Source organism: Branchiostoma belcheri, unplaced genomic scaffold (assembly GCF_001625305.1).
Source record: "Branchiostoma belcheri isolate BF01 breed outbred unplaced genomic scaffold, Haploidv18h27 scaffold31, whole genome shotgun sequence".
Taxonomy (NCBI): Eukaryota; Metazoa; Chordata; class Leptocardii; order Amphioxiformes; family Branchiostomatidae; genus Branchiostoma; species Branchiostoma belcheri.
Genome location: NW_017803921.1, coordinates 537,111 through 551,975, shown reverse-complemented (window position 1 = coordinate 551,975; position 14,865 = coordinate 537,111). Strand labels below are relative to the sequence as shown.

Genomic DNA, 14,865 nt, shown 5'->3' with positions numbered 1-14,865 from the left:
TATCAGTTTAGATACCAACTTATAGGCAGGTTACTGAGGATGCTGTCTGAAACATTGGAATCTTCAGAGAATTTAGCTTGAGTTGCTAGTATTACGTGTTGTTCCCCCTTCTAGTATGCATTGTGTCAACGTATTCACCATCTGTGTCGCTCTCGCTCGTGTCGTTCTCGAATACGTAGCTGCTGTCTGTGCTGTAGTTCAGCTTCGGCACGGTAGGGGGCGCCCTGGCACGTGGTCGGGTGGGAAGGCCGCTCCTCCGTGTAACAGGCGGCAGTCTCGGCTGAGGTGGTTGGTTCCTGGAGCGTGGCAAATGGCGTGGAGCCTCCCTCACGGGCGGTAACGGGTTCCTGTCCGGCTGTAGCTGCTTTGCGATGGGTGGTAGTGGTGTCCTCTCGTTAAGCTTCATGTCGTGTAGCCTGGTGGCCTGCAGATCTATAACCTCATACACGTGCTCTGGTGCAACACTGTATACCCGCTTCAGTTCTAGTCTGTTCCTGGCGCTGTTAGAAGGAAGCAAGGAACGCAGCAGCTTTAGTGGTGGTATGTTTCAGCAAGCATCACTCAAAGTCCAGTTGTGTTGTTTAAAGCTGTTCGTCGCGAATAACCGTTAAAACAAGAAACAATTTTTTTTAAAGAAAGCTGACCGAGCCAAGATGGAGATAACTGTTTGGGTGTGATGACGATGTGTGGCTCAAATAATTAGTCATCTGCCGGGCTTATAAATTGGACCAAGGCATTAGATGCACAATAATATTGTAATAATACTAATTTAAACTGGGCCTATGTTGTACTTATGTCCCCAGATCATAATATGGTATATTGCAATCTCAATTAAGTGAAGGAAATATTATCCGATCTTCAGCCAGGGCATTATACTCTCTTCTGTAAAATACATCCGTTCTTAGTATACACAACATTTACCGTAGCAACTACTTATACTTACTACAGAATTAAGGACACAGCCGCCAGCAAGGCTGCAAACACAGCGACACAACCGGCTGCAATTATAGGCGTGGTGGAACAGTCTGGCATTACCGGGGCGACCACTGAAAGGAATTTAAAATATTGATATGGTTATTTGTGAAATATAGTTTCATGGACAACAAGCTGTGAAGAGACTGTACAAAAAACTGCACGGTTGACAAAAATGTACTTTTAAAGTGGGCACAAGACATATGGCTCAGCTAGGTATTACTACGCAATGTTATAAACCGTTCTGTTATTCGGCGCGCTTGTCTACAGGTCTTTAAAAATCGTCTGCGGCAGCTGACAATGAATTTTGACAAATCAAAGTCGGGAAAGACATATATTCCGCTTTGAGCGAAGTGAGAAGATAACTGGAGCTAGATTAGGATGGATTGATTTGAGGCAACTCCCAACCGAACGCCGAGGAATTGTTGGGAGCACAGTCTTGAAAAGATTCTAAAATGTTTAACAGGGTCTTACCCACTGGTGTTGGTGCCTCTGTCCCCGGTGGCTGGATGCTCAGTAGAATCTCGGTGGTCCTGAAAGAACATTTTCGTACAAGTGTCATGGTTGGGAACCACATTTTAGCCTCGTTACGAAATTTCTATTCATAATACATTGTTTTTTAGTTGGCAAAGATACGGTGATTTTTTTCATTCAAAGTTCCAATTCAGGCTTCGCTTGCAAAAAAATCTCCGCATCGAGAGTCGTCTTTACTCATTCATTCACCCATCTTTCCGTTCATTTTCAAGATTATTATTAATCATTCATTCATTCATTCATTCATTCATTCATTCATTCATTCATTCATTCATTCATTCATTCATTCATTCATTCATTCATTCATTCATTCATTCATTCATTCAATCATTTGTTCATCCACACACGCATTCCTGGAGTGAACTAAATTAATGTACTTCTGATAACAGTGATAAAACCCCATACCCCGTCTTTGCCGGCTGTCCTCTGTCCTGTGCCTGTATGACAAGATGGTGTAGGTAGTCGTCTGTGCTGTTAAACACGGTTCCGTCGGAGTTCACATGAAGGGAGACGTTGGGACCGGTCATTGAGATGAAGCCGAGCAATCCGTACTGGAAATGCAGTGAGACAACATGGTCAACATACGCGCAGTAAAGACATAAACTGCGTATTACAAACAGTACTGCCGCCTTAAGCAAGTTCAAATGAACGGACCTAAAAGGTAGTTTGGTGTCCAAATCTAGTTTAGCTGCGGGGTACCGGTCGTTTCCGTTTGCGGATAGGACGAAAGAGTCCCGGCAGCTAAAATAAGTTTAGACACCAGACTATATAGACGGGACAGGACCCTTCGGCGTAACACACAAGCTTCGCAGGAACGCTGCGTGGCGGCAGCTGGCTATATTACACCGAACGACCTGTTATACCTAACCATTGAACATCTAAAATGTGTCCGTACGTACCCATGTGTCGGCTCGATTCAGTATGCTGTAGTCCACCTGCCCGTCTGGCCCCGTGTCGCTGTCCTCGGCGGAGACGGTAATCAGATGGACGGGGCCGGACTCCGCCAGCAAACCTTCCCGGGTCAACTCTACAGTATAGTTATCTACACAAACAGGGAGAAACAAATTAAAACAACAACTACAACAACAAGAAATTAAAACAACAAAGTAATGGGAACGGAACATGGAGTCAGTACCTCTGTAGCAAAGTGTAATTACATTGTCTGGGGCTACTGATAAAACTGCACTGTTGATAGGATCATTACTAGTTTAGTAGATTTATAATGCCGGCAGATAGTGAATTAAAAAAAAATAGAAATGGACCACGAGGCAGATGTCTTGACAGTCGATATGGGCAAAGATTAGTACACATGTATATATATATCTGTTTTCTGAGATTCATTGTGTGTGTACATGTGTGTTGTGTACATTATCAATGTTGTCTGCCAAATGATAATAGAATTCTTTTGACTTTTGACTATTGCGCACCCTGAGGGAACCGCGGCGCGTGCTTGTTGGTACTGATGAAGGGAACAACGATGCGGAGTTTCAGCTCGTCTGCCCGGAGGTTAGGGTTCATGGCGTCTTCCACACTCAGGGTGATCTGCAATTCAAGGTCAACCAAGATTTGCACTAAGTTAAGGTCACAGAGAAGCAACCATCTGAGAGTAGAGTAAAAGTCTAACTAGAAAGGTAACATTTGCAAAGCAAATTCATAATGTTTACCTTTGCATAAGGTCTGCTCTGTTAATTCTTACTCAAACACATTCACAGAGTCCAAATCTCTCCTGCTATAAAATTGCAAGATGTAACCCGACACTAGTTACCATGGTGACAGACGTCTGGTTCAGGTCATTGACCTTATTTGGAGAAGAAGAAGAGGAAACTGAGTAAAAACAATGTGTTTTGCTTTGGTAAACATAAAAGGCACGCAAGTTCTTGACTGATCGAAACAGCGTCTTAATGCTACGTTGTATACATACGTACATTGACGAAGTAGTCCTCTGTCAACTTTGGGAACTCAGACGATATGTTGAGATCGCCGGTTTGACTGTTGATTGTGAAGAGATGAGTTGGACTGTCGAGCCGCATGTCCAGAACTGCCGCAATCCGGTACAGAGGGACGGCGTTAGTCCCGACATCCTCGTCTGTAGAGGACACCCTGGTCACGTGGGTTCCCACCGAGGTGTTCTGAAATTTCATAAATTATGAAATGAAATCTTACCTCAAAATGATAGACGGTTCAATTTGTCATATACAAAATAATCAGCAACGTGAATTATATTTTACATAAATATCATTACATATTCTAAATCAATGTACTAATTCTAGCCATCAATAGTTGAATCGATATATCAATAAATTTCACTGCTTTATAACGTCAAATAAGCACATTCAAGTCTACATGGCCATGAGATTCTGACCACGACAACAAAAGTCTACATCATCTAAATCGATAACAATGCCTACCGAAAAAAGGCGGATCTCCTCCATTGTGAAGTTGTCTCGGACGAATTTGGGCGGATTATCGTTCGCGTCGTCCACCCAGATATCCAGGAAGGTCATGTTGGTTTTGGGGTTGACGACGGCGCCGTCAGTTGCCTTAACCGTCAGGTTGTAGAAGTCCCGCTCCTCCCGGTCCAGGGAACGGTTCGCCCACACTTGCACGGACTCTTCCTCTCTGCGCAGTTCGAACATACCTGGCAAAACGGTGGCGAAGTGGTCTTGTGGTTAGGTTAGGTTAGGTTAGGTTAGGTAAGGTTAGGGTTATTGAATCTAAAGGTTTTAGGCTCGATTCCCTAGCAGGATACAATGATGTGTCCTTGGGAAAAGTATTTTACACCTATTTTCTCTCTAGAGTCAGCCAAAAATGAGTACCTAGCTTCAGTCAGAGATGTCTTTTCCGGAGGGACGTAAAGGCGAGGGTCTTGTGCTGGAGGACAAACGACACTTGCTACAAAGTTCCAATCTAGAGCATGTCGACAGAGCCTACGCGAGGCCAGTAATGTATTGTGCATAGCACTTCGGCAGAACGTCTCGTTACGGCATCTGTAGTTCCATCTATAGTTTTCAAACGTTGTGCAGGAAAATATTTGCTCCGCAACAGGCAGAATTCCCATGCAACGCTCTCCAAACATCCAACGAAAACCATAAAAATTCCGGGCCTCAAGCAGTTGCAGTACGTTCTGCCGACGTGCTCAATCTATGTCCTAACCTTACCATAATCCTCTACGATCCTGTAGGAGACCTCTCCGTTGACTCCCGGGTCGGCGTCCGTGGCCATGACCGTGAACAGTTCCCGTCCTCTGACGTTCCACGTCTCGATGTAGTGTTCACTCCGGTTGCTGTTCACAAACATCGGTGTGTGCCGGTTGGAGTCCGTGATGTTGAACACGACCTGACCAAGACACAGAATGCCAGTTCGTTGGGAAGCCCAATGCAAAATTCAATCTTGAAGGTTCTGTTTCTTGACTGGAGTCGGAAAATGGAGTCTTTTTATAGTGATTCAGATATGCCCACCAACCAATGTAAGTCCACCAGAATCGGATGTATATTTCATGTACATGTAGCCTACCGATGATTTTTTTCCATCATATCATTGATCAGTTTTGTCTTTGAAATTAGATCTAGATGACAAAGTAGATAGAAAAAGACAGTGATTATAACTAAAGGTAGATTTGCCTAAAATGTTACGTTGAGAAGGTTAATCTCAGGCCACGACGTCACACTGCAAAACAAATCAATCTTTAAGCGTGCCTTTAGGCCTATGTAAAGGTTTAATTTTCCGATTTTATGGATGCTTTAGGTGTGCTTAAAGATTGAATTTTACGTAGTGTATTCGTGAAACTGAATTAAAGACTAATTCGATAGAAATCTTACCTCGACTGACGTGCGCCTATGGTCTCGTCCGTGGTCGTAGGCCGTTACTATGGCGACGCAGTGCTCCCGGTGTGTCGGGTTGATGCTGAGGAGAGACTGTCGTGTTGTCATGATGCCGGCGGTGACGTTCACCAGAAACAGGTCACCGCAGATACCGCCTGGGGAAAGCGATAAACAGAAGACTTGGAAATGATACTGAGATACATGAGAACGAACTTTGATAATAATTCTTTTGACATTTGTTACAAATGTTCTCTTTTCCGTTAGAAAGAGCTCATGATACAGTATCTAAGTCCTTTCTCATCAGCGTTAGTCCAATTCAAGTCACCAAGGTGACCAATTATTTGAGTCACACATCGTCAGTACACTCGTGCCACCCATTCAGCTAAGTTTTTATTCAAAACAACAACAACAACACGAAGACAAAGTGACGCTGCACTCAAGTTGTGCGACTTATTTTGCAGGCACCACTTAGCAAAAATACATCGCAGACCTGGATTCTCTTCGTAGGACACAGTTCCGTTCTCCCCGAAGTCAGCATCTGTTGCCGTGAGGGTGAACACACTGGTGTAGTTCGGCGTGTCCTCCGCCACCTTCTGCCGGTACGGCGTGCCCAGGAACACCGGCCGGTTATCGTTCACGTCCGCTACAGTGACGGAGATCTCTGCTGAGGATGAGTAGGGAGGGTCTCCGCCATCCACGGCCAGGACGGTGAAGTTGTAGTAGGAGACTGACTCGCGATCGAAGTTGAACGTTGACGATATGTCTCCAGTCAGCTCTGAAACGCAGTTTCATAACGGGGTAGGCAGAAAATATTATTATCATACTGGAAAAGTATGGCGTAGAGCTATGCTTCAGTTATTACTTCTTTCTTTACTTCTGCCAAATCGTTCGTGGTGTAACACAAGTTCTGTTTTCACAAAATGTAAGCTGTTTAAGCTGGGTTCTTTAAGTGCTCACAATGACTGGCCGTAACCTCTACCAGACACCTGTGCATAAACATGACTGAGAACACTTAAGGTTCAAACCACGGACTTGTGTAAGAGGTAACGATGGTAGACCAGTGTTATTTGTTTACCTCCGATTGTGAAATTGTCTGCTCCGATCAGGGAGTGCCGTACTCGACCGTTGGTTCCAATGTCGGCGTCGGTAGCAACAGCAGTTAAAACCTACGCAAAGAACAAGTCAGGTGAAAATGAGCACCCTGCTTAGGCTAGGGATGGCCCTCAAATAGGGCCTAGGGACGACGGCTTTGTCAATAGCAATATTGTTCTTCAGCACAGAGAAATAAGGACACGTAGTCCTTCCTATGAATTTCAACAATACCAACCAGTTTGTTGTCGTCGTTTTCAGTAACGCTGACGTTGTAGTGAGCATGTGCGAAGATCGGACCATTGTCGTTCACATCTATAACATGAACGCTGACGGTTGCAGTGGCAGATCGAGGGGAAGTTCCATTGTCTGTGGCCTGACGTAGAACACATAAAGGAAACTCATAATTGCCAAACTCATAAAAGCCTTGTGGGTAACAATTCAGTACTCTGAAGATCACTGTGATCATGGATCGATTTAAGTTCTTTGGTGTCAATGTCAAATATTTACTGATAAGCACAATAGTAATAGGAAGACAGGATGTCGTTTCACACATCGCAATACTCTTAATTAAAAGTATTTTATTAAAAGTTATGTAATTACCTGAACTACGATAACGTGGATGGGATCCGTCTCCCTGTCAAGACTTCCGTTCAGCAGAACTGATCCTGTCTCCGGGTCCACCTCAAATGTGTCGTTTCCTGTCATGGGATACGGAGTGGGAATCAGGTTATTACCTCCGAGGAAGAAGACATCCTTCCACCGGAAGGTTCTGTTTTCGGTCGTGTTTTTGTGTTCACAGCTATAACTCACGGTTATATTTTGTTATATTAGTAGTCTGAATGTAGAATATTCGTAGTCTTTTTTGAAATCCGTATGTTAAGGTTTCTAAATGAAATAATAATTCGACACCCCCGTGCTAGAATGTGGTATGGTATTGTCTATCAACAACTGTTTTCCATCTCAAACCTTAACCCTAACGAATCAAAGTTTTTATGCCAGTAAATGAATTCTGAACTGACCTTCCACTTTACTGTAGACAATCCTGGCATTCTCACCCACGTCAGCGTCAGAAGCGAAGGGGCCGGCTATGGTGTGACCCATAGGAGCATCCTCTGAAACATCTGCATCGTAGTCATCCCTGTCGAATTCTGGGTCGTTGTCATTGACGTCTAGAACTCGAACAGTAACCTGGACCATGGATGATGAAAAGATCACGGGGACTCGTAAACATTACAATCGGATTTTTACGTATACCTTGAAGCACGCGTATCGATTTTATGTGAAATAAAAATATAAGAAATATGTCTGGAGATCTTACCGTTGCGTACGCCTTTCGAGAACCAACACCTGATTCAGTCGCCACGGCGATCAAATAGTGTTCTGCGATGTTTTCTCTGTCCAGTAGAAGCCGTGTTACAATCTCGCCCTGGAAGAGAAAACAAACTGCCTCATTGGAATGCCTACTACTAGATTTAAACCGTCTTTCCGTCTAGATTTAGACCGAAGGCGATACAAGATAAAGGTCAGTAATAACCTCTTTGTTGTTGGAACTTTGCGTGTTGTTATATGTCTTACCGTGTTATTGTCGATGATGAAGTTTTGGCCCATCTGTGCTGACTGAAAACTGTACAGGACCTCTTGGTCGCTTGAAACATTAACGTTCCCGACAAGCGTGCTTGGTGCGGAGTTCTCGATGACGTCAAAGTTGTAACTTTCCCTCCCGAACTCCAGGCTGACCAGAGAGGAGCCGTCCTCCACGTGAACCCGGAGTGTCGTGTTGGTGAGGTGAAGCCCGTCGGTCACCGCGATGGTCACATTTCTGGTCACCACGACGTTAGGCAGCCTGGGAGGTACGGAAAGTAAGTATTTTACGGTCACCTTTTCATTCACAACTGTGGTAAAACACTAACTTCGGTCGACTTCGATTAAAGTTACCTTAGACGTGCTCTTGACGCTGTTTAAAGGTCAAAGGTGACCTGGAAGCCTGTACCGCCTCCCGGTTGGCTACCTTTATTTTTTAAGTCGAATTATCAGTCTTATTGTGTATAAGGCATCTGCTTGAATCGGTGGCATTCAAGCGGAACAATATTTTCTTGTGTCTGCCTAAAATTATCTGCTATAAGGGGGTACAAAATGTATTTACCTTTGGTTTAGGACGACAACGCCTTCATTGTTGATGCCGAACAGCCCGTCCTGATCCCCGGCAATGCTGTAGGTGACTGTGCCGTTAACATCCGGGTCCTCGACAGCAAATATGGCGACCAGAGTACCCGGATGTGATCCACCCAGCAAGGTGACTTCGTCAGGAGGGTCAACGAACGTCGGCGGCACGTCGTTTACGTCACCTGTGTATGTAACATGGGATGGGTGAATTGGTTAACAACAGCATCTTGTTTTACATAATTATGCATTCACAATTGCAGCAATAATATTGACGACATAGAGAAGTATAGTCGCTAGAAAATTATATTAAGCATTAGTATTTGACCATATTAAAGGATTACGTACCAACTGACAAAAATATGGTGACACTACTTGACAAGGCAGGTGTTCCCATGTCAGTAGCAGTGATGCTCAGCTCATAAGTTTCCCTCTCCTCGCGGTCGAGAGTCCCGTTACTCACAATGGTCCATCGTTCGGTGGAGTTCGGTAGCATTACAGCAGAGAACTCATCGCTGTTGACATGCAGCTGAACCTCCCCATTTACGCCGTCATCAGGGTCCGTCACTGTCATGGCGAACAGACGAGATCCGGCCGGGAGGTTTTCCGTGGTTCTGATTGGCTCTCTGGTCAGGAAATGACGTAGCGTGTCGTCATCGAAGGAAGGGGCGTTATCGTTGACGTCAGTGACCGTGACGTTGACGAAGGTAAAAGTGGTAAGGGACTGTAAACCCCGATCCTAAGGAAACAGTGAGTCGCAGTTTCAGTTTTTGTCAAGTTTCACAGACGATAAGATTGCAAAAGATCCAATTACTACTATTCATAACCTTCCCCTGGCCACCTGCCAAGGTGGGCTGAAGTTCGGGAACAGTCTAACCGCGACTATCTTTCTATACGAATGGAATCAAATTTGAGTTAAATCTGAGTCGAATTTGACCCCTGAACACGTCTCCAACACTTCCGAACAACAGCTAACTACCGACCAACCATAGCCGATCCTCCCGTCCGCACCTGAATGTTTTGAACATTTCAAACATTCGGACGCAGACGGACAACAGCCGACCTCGCCGAACACCAGCCACCTTGCTCCTGACCTACTCTTAACCATGGTTGGGGGAGTTCGGCAGTGTTTCGGGAGGCTATATTCAGCTATGTGTGACATGGTCTTGACCGAGGAGGCGCAGGCTTTTCTTATCTAGATCTAGAAACAGTTTCCCTACCTGTGCCCTGATCGTTACTGTGTACCAGCTCACAGCTTCCCGGTCCAACAGATCCCCGTTGACTAACGTCAGGTTTCCAGAGGACGGGTCCAGTTGGAACACGCCGTCACCTCCGTCCACGATAAAGTGGTCCACCTTACCTACAATATAAGGATTGCAGCAAGTATTTAGATTTACATGTACATTTGTAGTATTTACACTATTTACCTTAGAAAAAGATGATCATGTTTACAAGGTCGGAAAAGTCTGTGGACAACATAAATCAATAAGTCGTTAATAGATCATAATGATATTTGCCATGTTGCTAGGTTGTGGTAAAAAGCTAAAAAAAAAAGAGATTTTGGGCCCCTGGCGACTTCCAAGGTACTGCAGCTGAACCTCTTGTTTTGAATTTTGGTGTTCTGTATAAGCCACGATCACGACTTTTAGGAGCATGTCATACTTGCGTCTGATTGTCAAAGACCACAAGAAACCGTTTTCGTATCACCATCCATTCCCCTCCATCGAATCAACGTCTCAGGGTGAACAGAACATTTTTGCTCAAGTTGTTTTATCGTGCATGATACAAAGAATGATAGCTTACCATCTTGTCCAGAGTCCAGGTCTGTTGCCAATACTATTCCAACAAGCGCGTCGTCTGTGGAGTTTTCAGAGACGAAGAAATGAAAGTGTTCCGGACTGAACTGCGGTGGGTTGTCGTTCTCATCCTGCAGTTCAATAGTTAACCGCGCTCTGGCAGTTCTGTGACCCGGCATGCCGTCCCTATCCATGGCCACTACTGTCAGACTGTAGCTCTGTACTGCTTCGTAGTCTAAATTTCCGTCAACATAGATCTGTCCTGTTGTAGAATTCACCCCAAAGTCACTTGAACCCCCTCCATCCAGGCGAAGAGCGACTCTGCCGTTGATGCCATCATCCTCATCAGTAACTGCCAGTTCTGGGATCTGCAGCGTTGTGATGATACAGAAAATGACAAAAAAATCTGACATTCCGAACCTTCGGGTAGTAGTAATATAACGTACGACCAAAGCAAATTCCTCATTTTACGCGTCCGAACTGGACACATAAAATACTAAAAGGTTCCTACCTGAGGCGTCGCCAAAAAGCCCGTAAACTACCCGGCAGAGCCCCTTTTTGTAACCTAAGCACATACGAGGAAGAACGCGAAGCGACTCACCACCGTCACAGGTTCACCTGGCGGCGTGTTCTCCCGGACCGTCCCGCGCAGGGTCATGTCTTCAAAGACCGGGTTGTTGTCATTGATGTCTTCCAGTGTGATGACTACTAGGATCTGAAACAAAAACGAAACGAAGTTGTTGTTTTTTTGTTTGGAAGACGATGGCTACATCTTTCGTCCAATTCTGACACGCATCCATACTATCACAATGATTGCTAATGGTATCACACTATAGGAATCGGTTGTCTAAGGTATGGATATGTGGTTTGCATGGAAGTAAAGACGACACGTACCAGACTCTGCCTAGCACAGCCGGAGTCTGCGATGGGTTCCACAAAGAACTCATGAGAAGATTCCTTCTCCCGGTCCAGACCTGAGATAACTGTGATCTCACCCTGCGGAAACAACAGAAAACTAAAACGACCAACCCGTGAACTTTTCTTCGATCAAGGACATTAGAAACTGTGATCTCACCGTGACAATACTTGCTGATTGCCGATTGTAAGCGTCTTTTACTGTAAAATATTGAGAAATTTATAAAATATTGAGAAATGGTTTTAAGTGATTGTCTCGGTGGCCTCCATTGGTAATCTATATGGCACCAAGAATATTTCTTCCTTGTATGACTGCTGTACTTAAAATTATTTCAACCATAAATGTAAAATGCCTCAAAATCTCCTTTACGTACTACTACAAAATGAAACCACCGCGAATTCACATTTTGTATATCCTTGAAAAGGAAGCAATAGACTTGGAGAAATTGGAAGCTATTACTTACGGTTTCATTGTGGACGTCGAAGTATCTCTCGTTGAGTCCTGACGGGTCCTGCATGACGTAGGTGTAGATGATGGTGCCGTCTCCAGCGCTCGCCGGGACAGTGGCGTTCACAATGGCAGTTCCTGCGGACACAGGCGACTTCGTGATCATCGACACAAAATAATGCATCGATCAACAGAAACAAAGTCTGATCCCTCAACACTCAGATAGCTTTAAACAAAGTCTAGAGCTAGAATTACAAGGGTTAGGTGTGACAAGTCGATCGGTGTAATATAGCCAGCTGCCACCGCGGCGTGCGCCTGCGAAGCTGGTGTGTAACGCCGAAAGGCGGTTATACCGGCTATACAGATACAGATAACACCGGAAAATACTGCCCAGTGCCAAATACACAAAAAAATACAACAACTGGTAAACCATTAATTATGTTATAGAATTTCAGAAATGTGCGCAAGCACTAAGGCCCTGTTCATGGCAATCATGCTAAGCCGCTTGCAAATCGGATTGCTTGACGTCACCTTGTTTTTTGATTAAACAACAAGGGACGTAGTTTGAACTGGATTGCAGATGAACGCTATTTCGACGACTCGTGCGCTTTCGGGTCAGGTCTGAGGTATGCGCTTTGTCTGAATCCGATTCGCAGGGCTTAGTATAAACAGGGCCTAAATGTACGAAATTCATACAGACCGATCGCGACGTCCTCTGGGACGCTGACCTCCAGTCTTGTCTGGTTTCCCACCGCTTCATTGGACAGGAGAGACAGGTCAAGAGCTGTGTCTGCGACTCGAGGTGGTTTGCCGTTGTCCTGCACTCTGATCTAGTGGGGAAACGGGGACAAATTTAACTTTTCGTTCAAAAGTTGTCGATACAGTCTCCCACACGATAGCAAAACGATTTCATAGCCTTCTGGTGAAGCCAATCAAGTGACACTTGAAAGCAAATAAGTTGAATGCGATTACTTAAATCACCTTTAGAGGGATGTGCTCTCTGATGACCTTGAAGTTGCTGATGACCGTTATGACCCCTGTGACCTCGTTGATGAAGAACAACTGAGAAAAGTCCTCGTCGCCCTCCGTCACGATGGTGTAGGTCAAGGTCGCGTTCTCCCCCTCATCCGGGTCCTCGGCTCGGACCAGTCCAACTATGGAGTTGATGGGGGTGGACTGCAGGATGTACTCGCTACTCCAAGTTTGCACGATGGCCGGGGGGTTGTCGTTAATGTCCGTCACGGTCACGGTCACGGAGGCGAAGGTGACGTCATACCTGGGTTCATGACGGTAATCGTACAGGGATAAGTGTACATGATGTTGTGAAGTTCATACATTTCGCCTGTGTCTCAATTTACAAGAGCAGTGTACAGATTTCGTATGTTTGTCAGGTGATGCTTTAAACAATGTTTAGAGTTAGATGTCTTCATTCTCACATAGGATCCACCTAGGAAAAATGACCTGTCTGCCTTCTCGTCTGTCGCATTGACAGTAGACTCCAACAGAGTTAGATGTTCAACGGTTAGGTGTAACAAGTCATTCGGCGTACCTGCAAAGCTGGTGTGTTACACCGAAGGGCGGTTATACCGGCTATGCAGATACAGAAGCTGGTGGGTTATGCCGAAGGGCTATACAGAAACAAATACAGAAGCTGGTGTGTTACGCCGAAGGGTGGTTATACCGGCTATACAGATACATAAGCTGGTGTGTTACACCAAGGGTGGTTATACCGGCTATACAGATACAGAAGCTGGTGTGTTACGCCGAAGGGCTGTTATACCGGCTATATATACAGATACAGAAGCTGGTGTGTTACGCCGAAGGGTGGTTATACCGGCTATACAGATACAGAAGCTGGTGTGTTACGCCGAAGGGTGGTTATACCGACTATACCGATATAGAAGCTGGTGTGTTACACCTAAGGGTGGTTATACCGGCTATACAGATACAGATGCTTCAGTAGGGTGTTTGTACAGATCACCTTGTTGCCATGGCGACCCTGAAGCCCAGCGCGGCCCTGTCCTCCCGGTCCAGCGGGTCGTTGGGGGTCAGGACTCCGCTGGAAGGGTTGATAGAGAACCTGTCGGCGTCCCCTCCCGGCACCAGGGAGAACTGCACCCCGGAGAGAGACCGGTTCGCCAGGCTGCCCAGGTCCGCGGAGACTGCACAGACAAAAAAAAGATATGTCAGGTGATGAAGAAGTTTCTCCTTTTATGAACCAAGTCATCACGACGCGATTGCCTTAAGAAAGTCAGAAGAGTCTGATGACTTTTTTCAAAGATCTGTAAACATATCTAATATAATTTACTTGTATTCCAGTTTTCCTCCATGGTGACGTAGAACGAAGTTGTGTTGCAGAGTCCATCCGGGTTCTTGTACAGACTGACGTCACTGGTCAGGTTCACGTGGATGACGTAAGCAACCAAGATGGCGCCCGAGGAATCTAGTTCTGCCACGGGGATGGAGTATCTGGAACAGTTACATGTCTTATAAGTGGGAGAAAACAAAAATTGCAGATACAATAAAAAGGGTGATGTCGAATAATGCTAAATGTTTTGATAATAGCCCTCAGTTGCCAACGCGCGCAAGGCCTGGTGTTAACAGACAAACGGCGACTTTTGGATGGTGAAATGACCTACCGTATGTTGAAGTCTAGCTCTGACGTCACCAGGACCCTCCCGTCCGTCTCCAGGGTGAAGACGTCATACGTGCAGCACATCAGCACGTACGTCACGTTAGTGACGTCACTGGTCTGGAGCGTTGTCATGTCAACCACTGTGTTGGGAGAAAATATAAATATTGAGATGATAAAACTAGGAACCACAAGAGAGGCGTGCGGCTCATTTTCTTTATGTCCGGGTTTATTCATTGGCCACTGTCTTCAAAGAAGAAGTTAAACCCTCCAGTAATGTACGTAGAAATATTTTCTATAATTTGATATATAGACTAGACACCTTTTACCTTATTATAACTGTGTGTTCCCTTGTAATTAGGCTTCAGGCAAGAGTGTGCAATTAAGAATGGATTGAATTATACTGTATAGGCAGTGTTTTGGTAGGTTAATATTACAAAATATGTCTTATCATTTTGATTGTAGAAACCGACGAATTGAGCACATTATGTTGTT

General features: G+C 45.1%; 1 protein-coding gene across 1 annotated transcript in view; it reads right to left on the bottom strand.

Annotated features, from left to right (window-relative positions):
* Positions 1–52: 52 nt before the first annotated feature.
* LOC109474428 (cadherin-23-like) overlaps positions 53–14,865 on the bottom strand; it is an 18,434-nt gene continuing 3,621 nt past the window's right edge. Inside the window, exons 5-33 of the mRNA XM_019774723.1 lie at positions 14,378–14,513; positions 14,047–14,207; positions 13,720–13,900; positions 12,720–13,014; positions 12,439–12,568; positions 11,755–11,876; positions 11,270–11,371; positions 10,977–11,090; positions 10,383–10,743; positions 9,800–9,939; positions 8,928–9,318; positions 8,563–8,764; positions 7,995–8,262; positions 7,738–7,845; positions 7,439–7,607; positions 7,020–7,117; positions 6,655–6,792; positions 6,403–6,493; positions 5,818–6,102; positions 5,325–5,482; positions 4,665–4,842; positions 3,915–4,144; positions 3,432–3,635; positions 2,934–3,048; positions 2,406–2,548; positions 1,912–2,057; positions 1,447–1,505; positions 944–1,025; positions 53–500 (exon numbers count right to left, since the gene is read on the bottom strand). Coding sequence (XP_019630282.1) covers positions 92–500; positions 944–1,025; positions 1,447–1,505; positions 1,912–2,057; positions 2,406–2,548; positions 2,934–3,048; positions 3,432–3,635; positions 3,915–4,144; positions 4,665–4,842; positions 5,325–5,482; positions 5,818–6,102; positions 6,403–6,493; positions 6,655–6,792; positions 7,020–7,117; positions 7,439–7,607; positions 7,738–7,845; positions 7,995–8,262; positions 8,563–8,764; positions 8,928–9,318; positions 9,800–9,939; positions 10,383–10,743; positions 10,977–11,090; positions 11,270–11,371; positions 11,755–11,876; positions 12,439–12,568; positions 12,720–13,014; positions 13,720–13,900; positions 14,047–14,207; positions 14,378–14,513 — 5,216 coding nt within the window. The 3' untranslated portion in view covers positions 53–91. The remainder of the gene's footprint in view (positions 501–943; positions 1,026–1,446; positions 1,506–1,911; positions 2,058–2,405; positions 2,549–2,933; positions 3,049–3,431; positions 3,636–3,914; positions 4,145–4,664; positions 4,843–5,324; positions 5,483–5,817; positions 6,103–6,402; positions 6,494–6,654; positions 6,793–7,019; positions 7,118–7,438; positions 7,608–7,737; positions 7,846–7,994; positions 8,263–8,562; positions 8,765–8,927; positions 9,319–9,799; positions 9,940–10,382; positions 10,744–10,976; positions 11,091–11,269; positions 11,372–11,754; positions 11,877–12,438; positions 12,569–12,719; positions 13,015–13,719; positions 13,901–14,046; positions 14,208–14,377; positions 14,514–14,865) is intronic.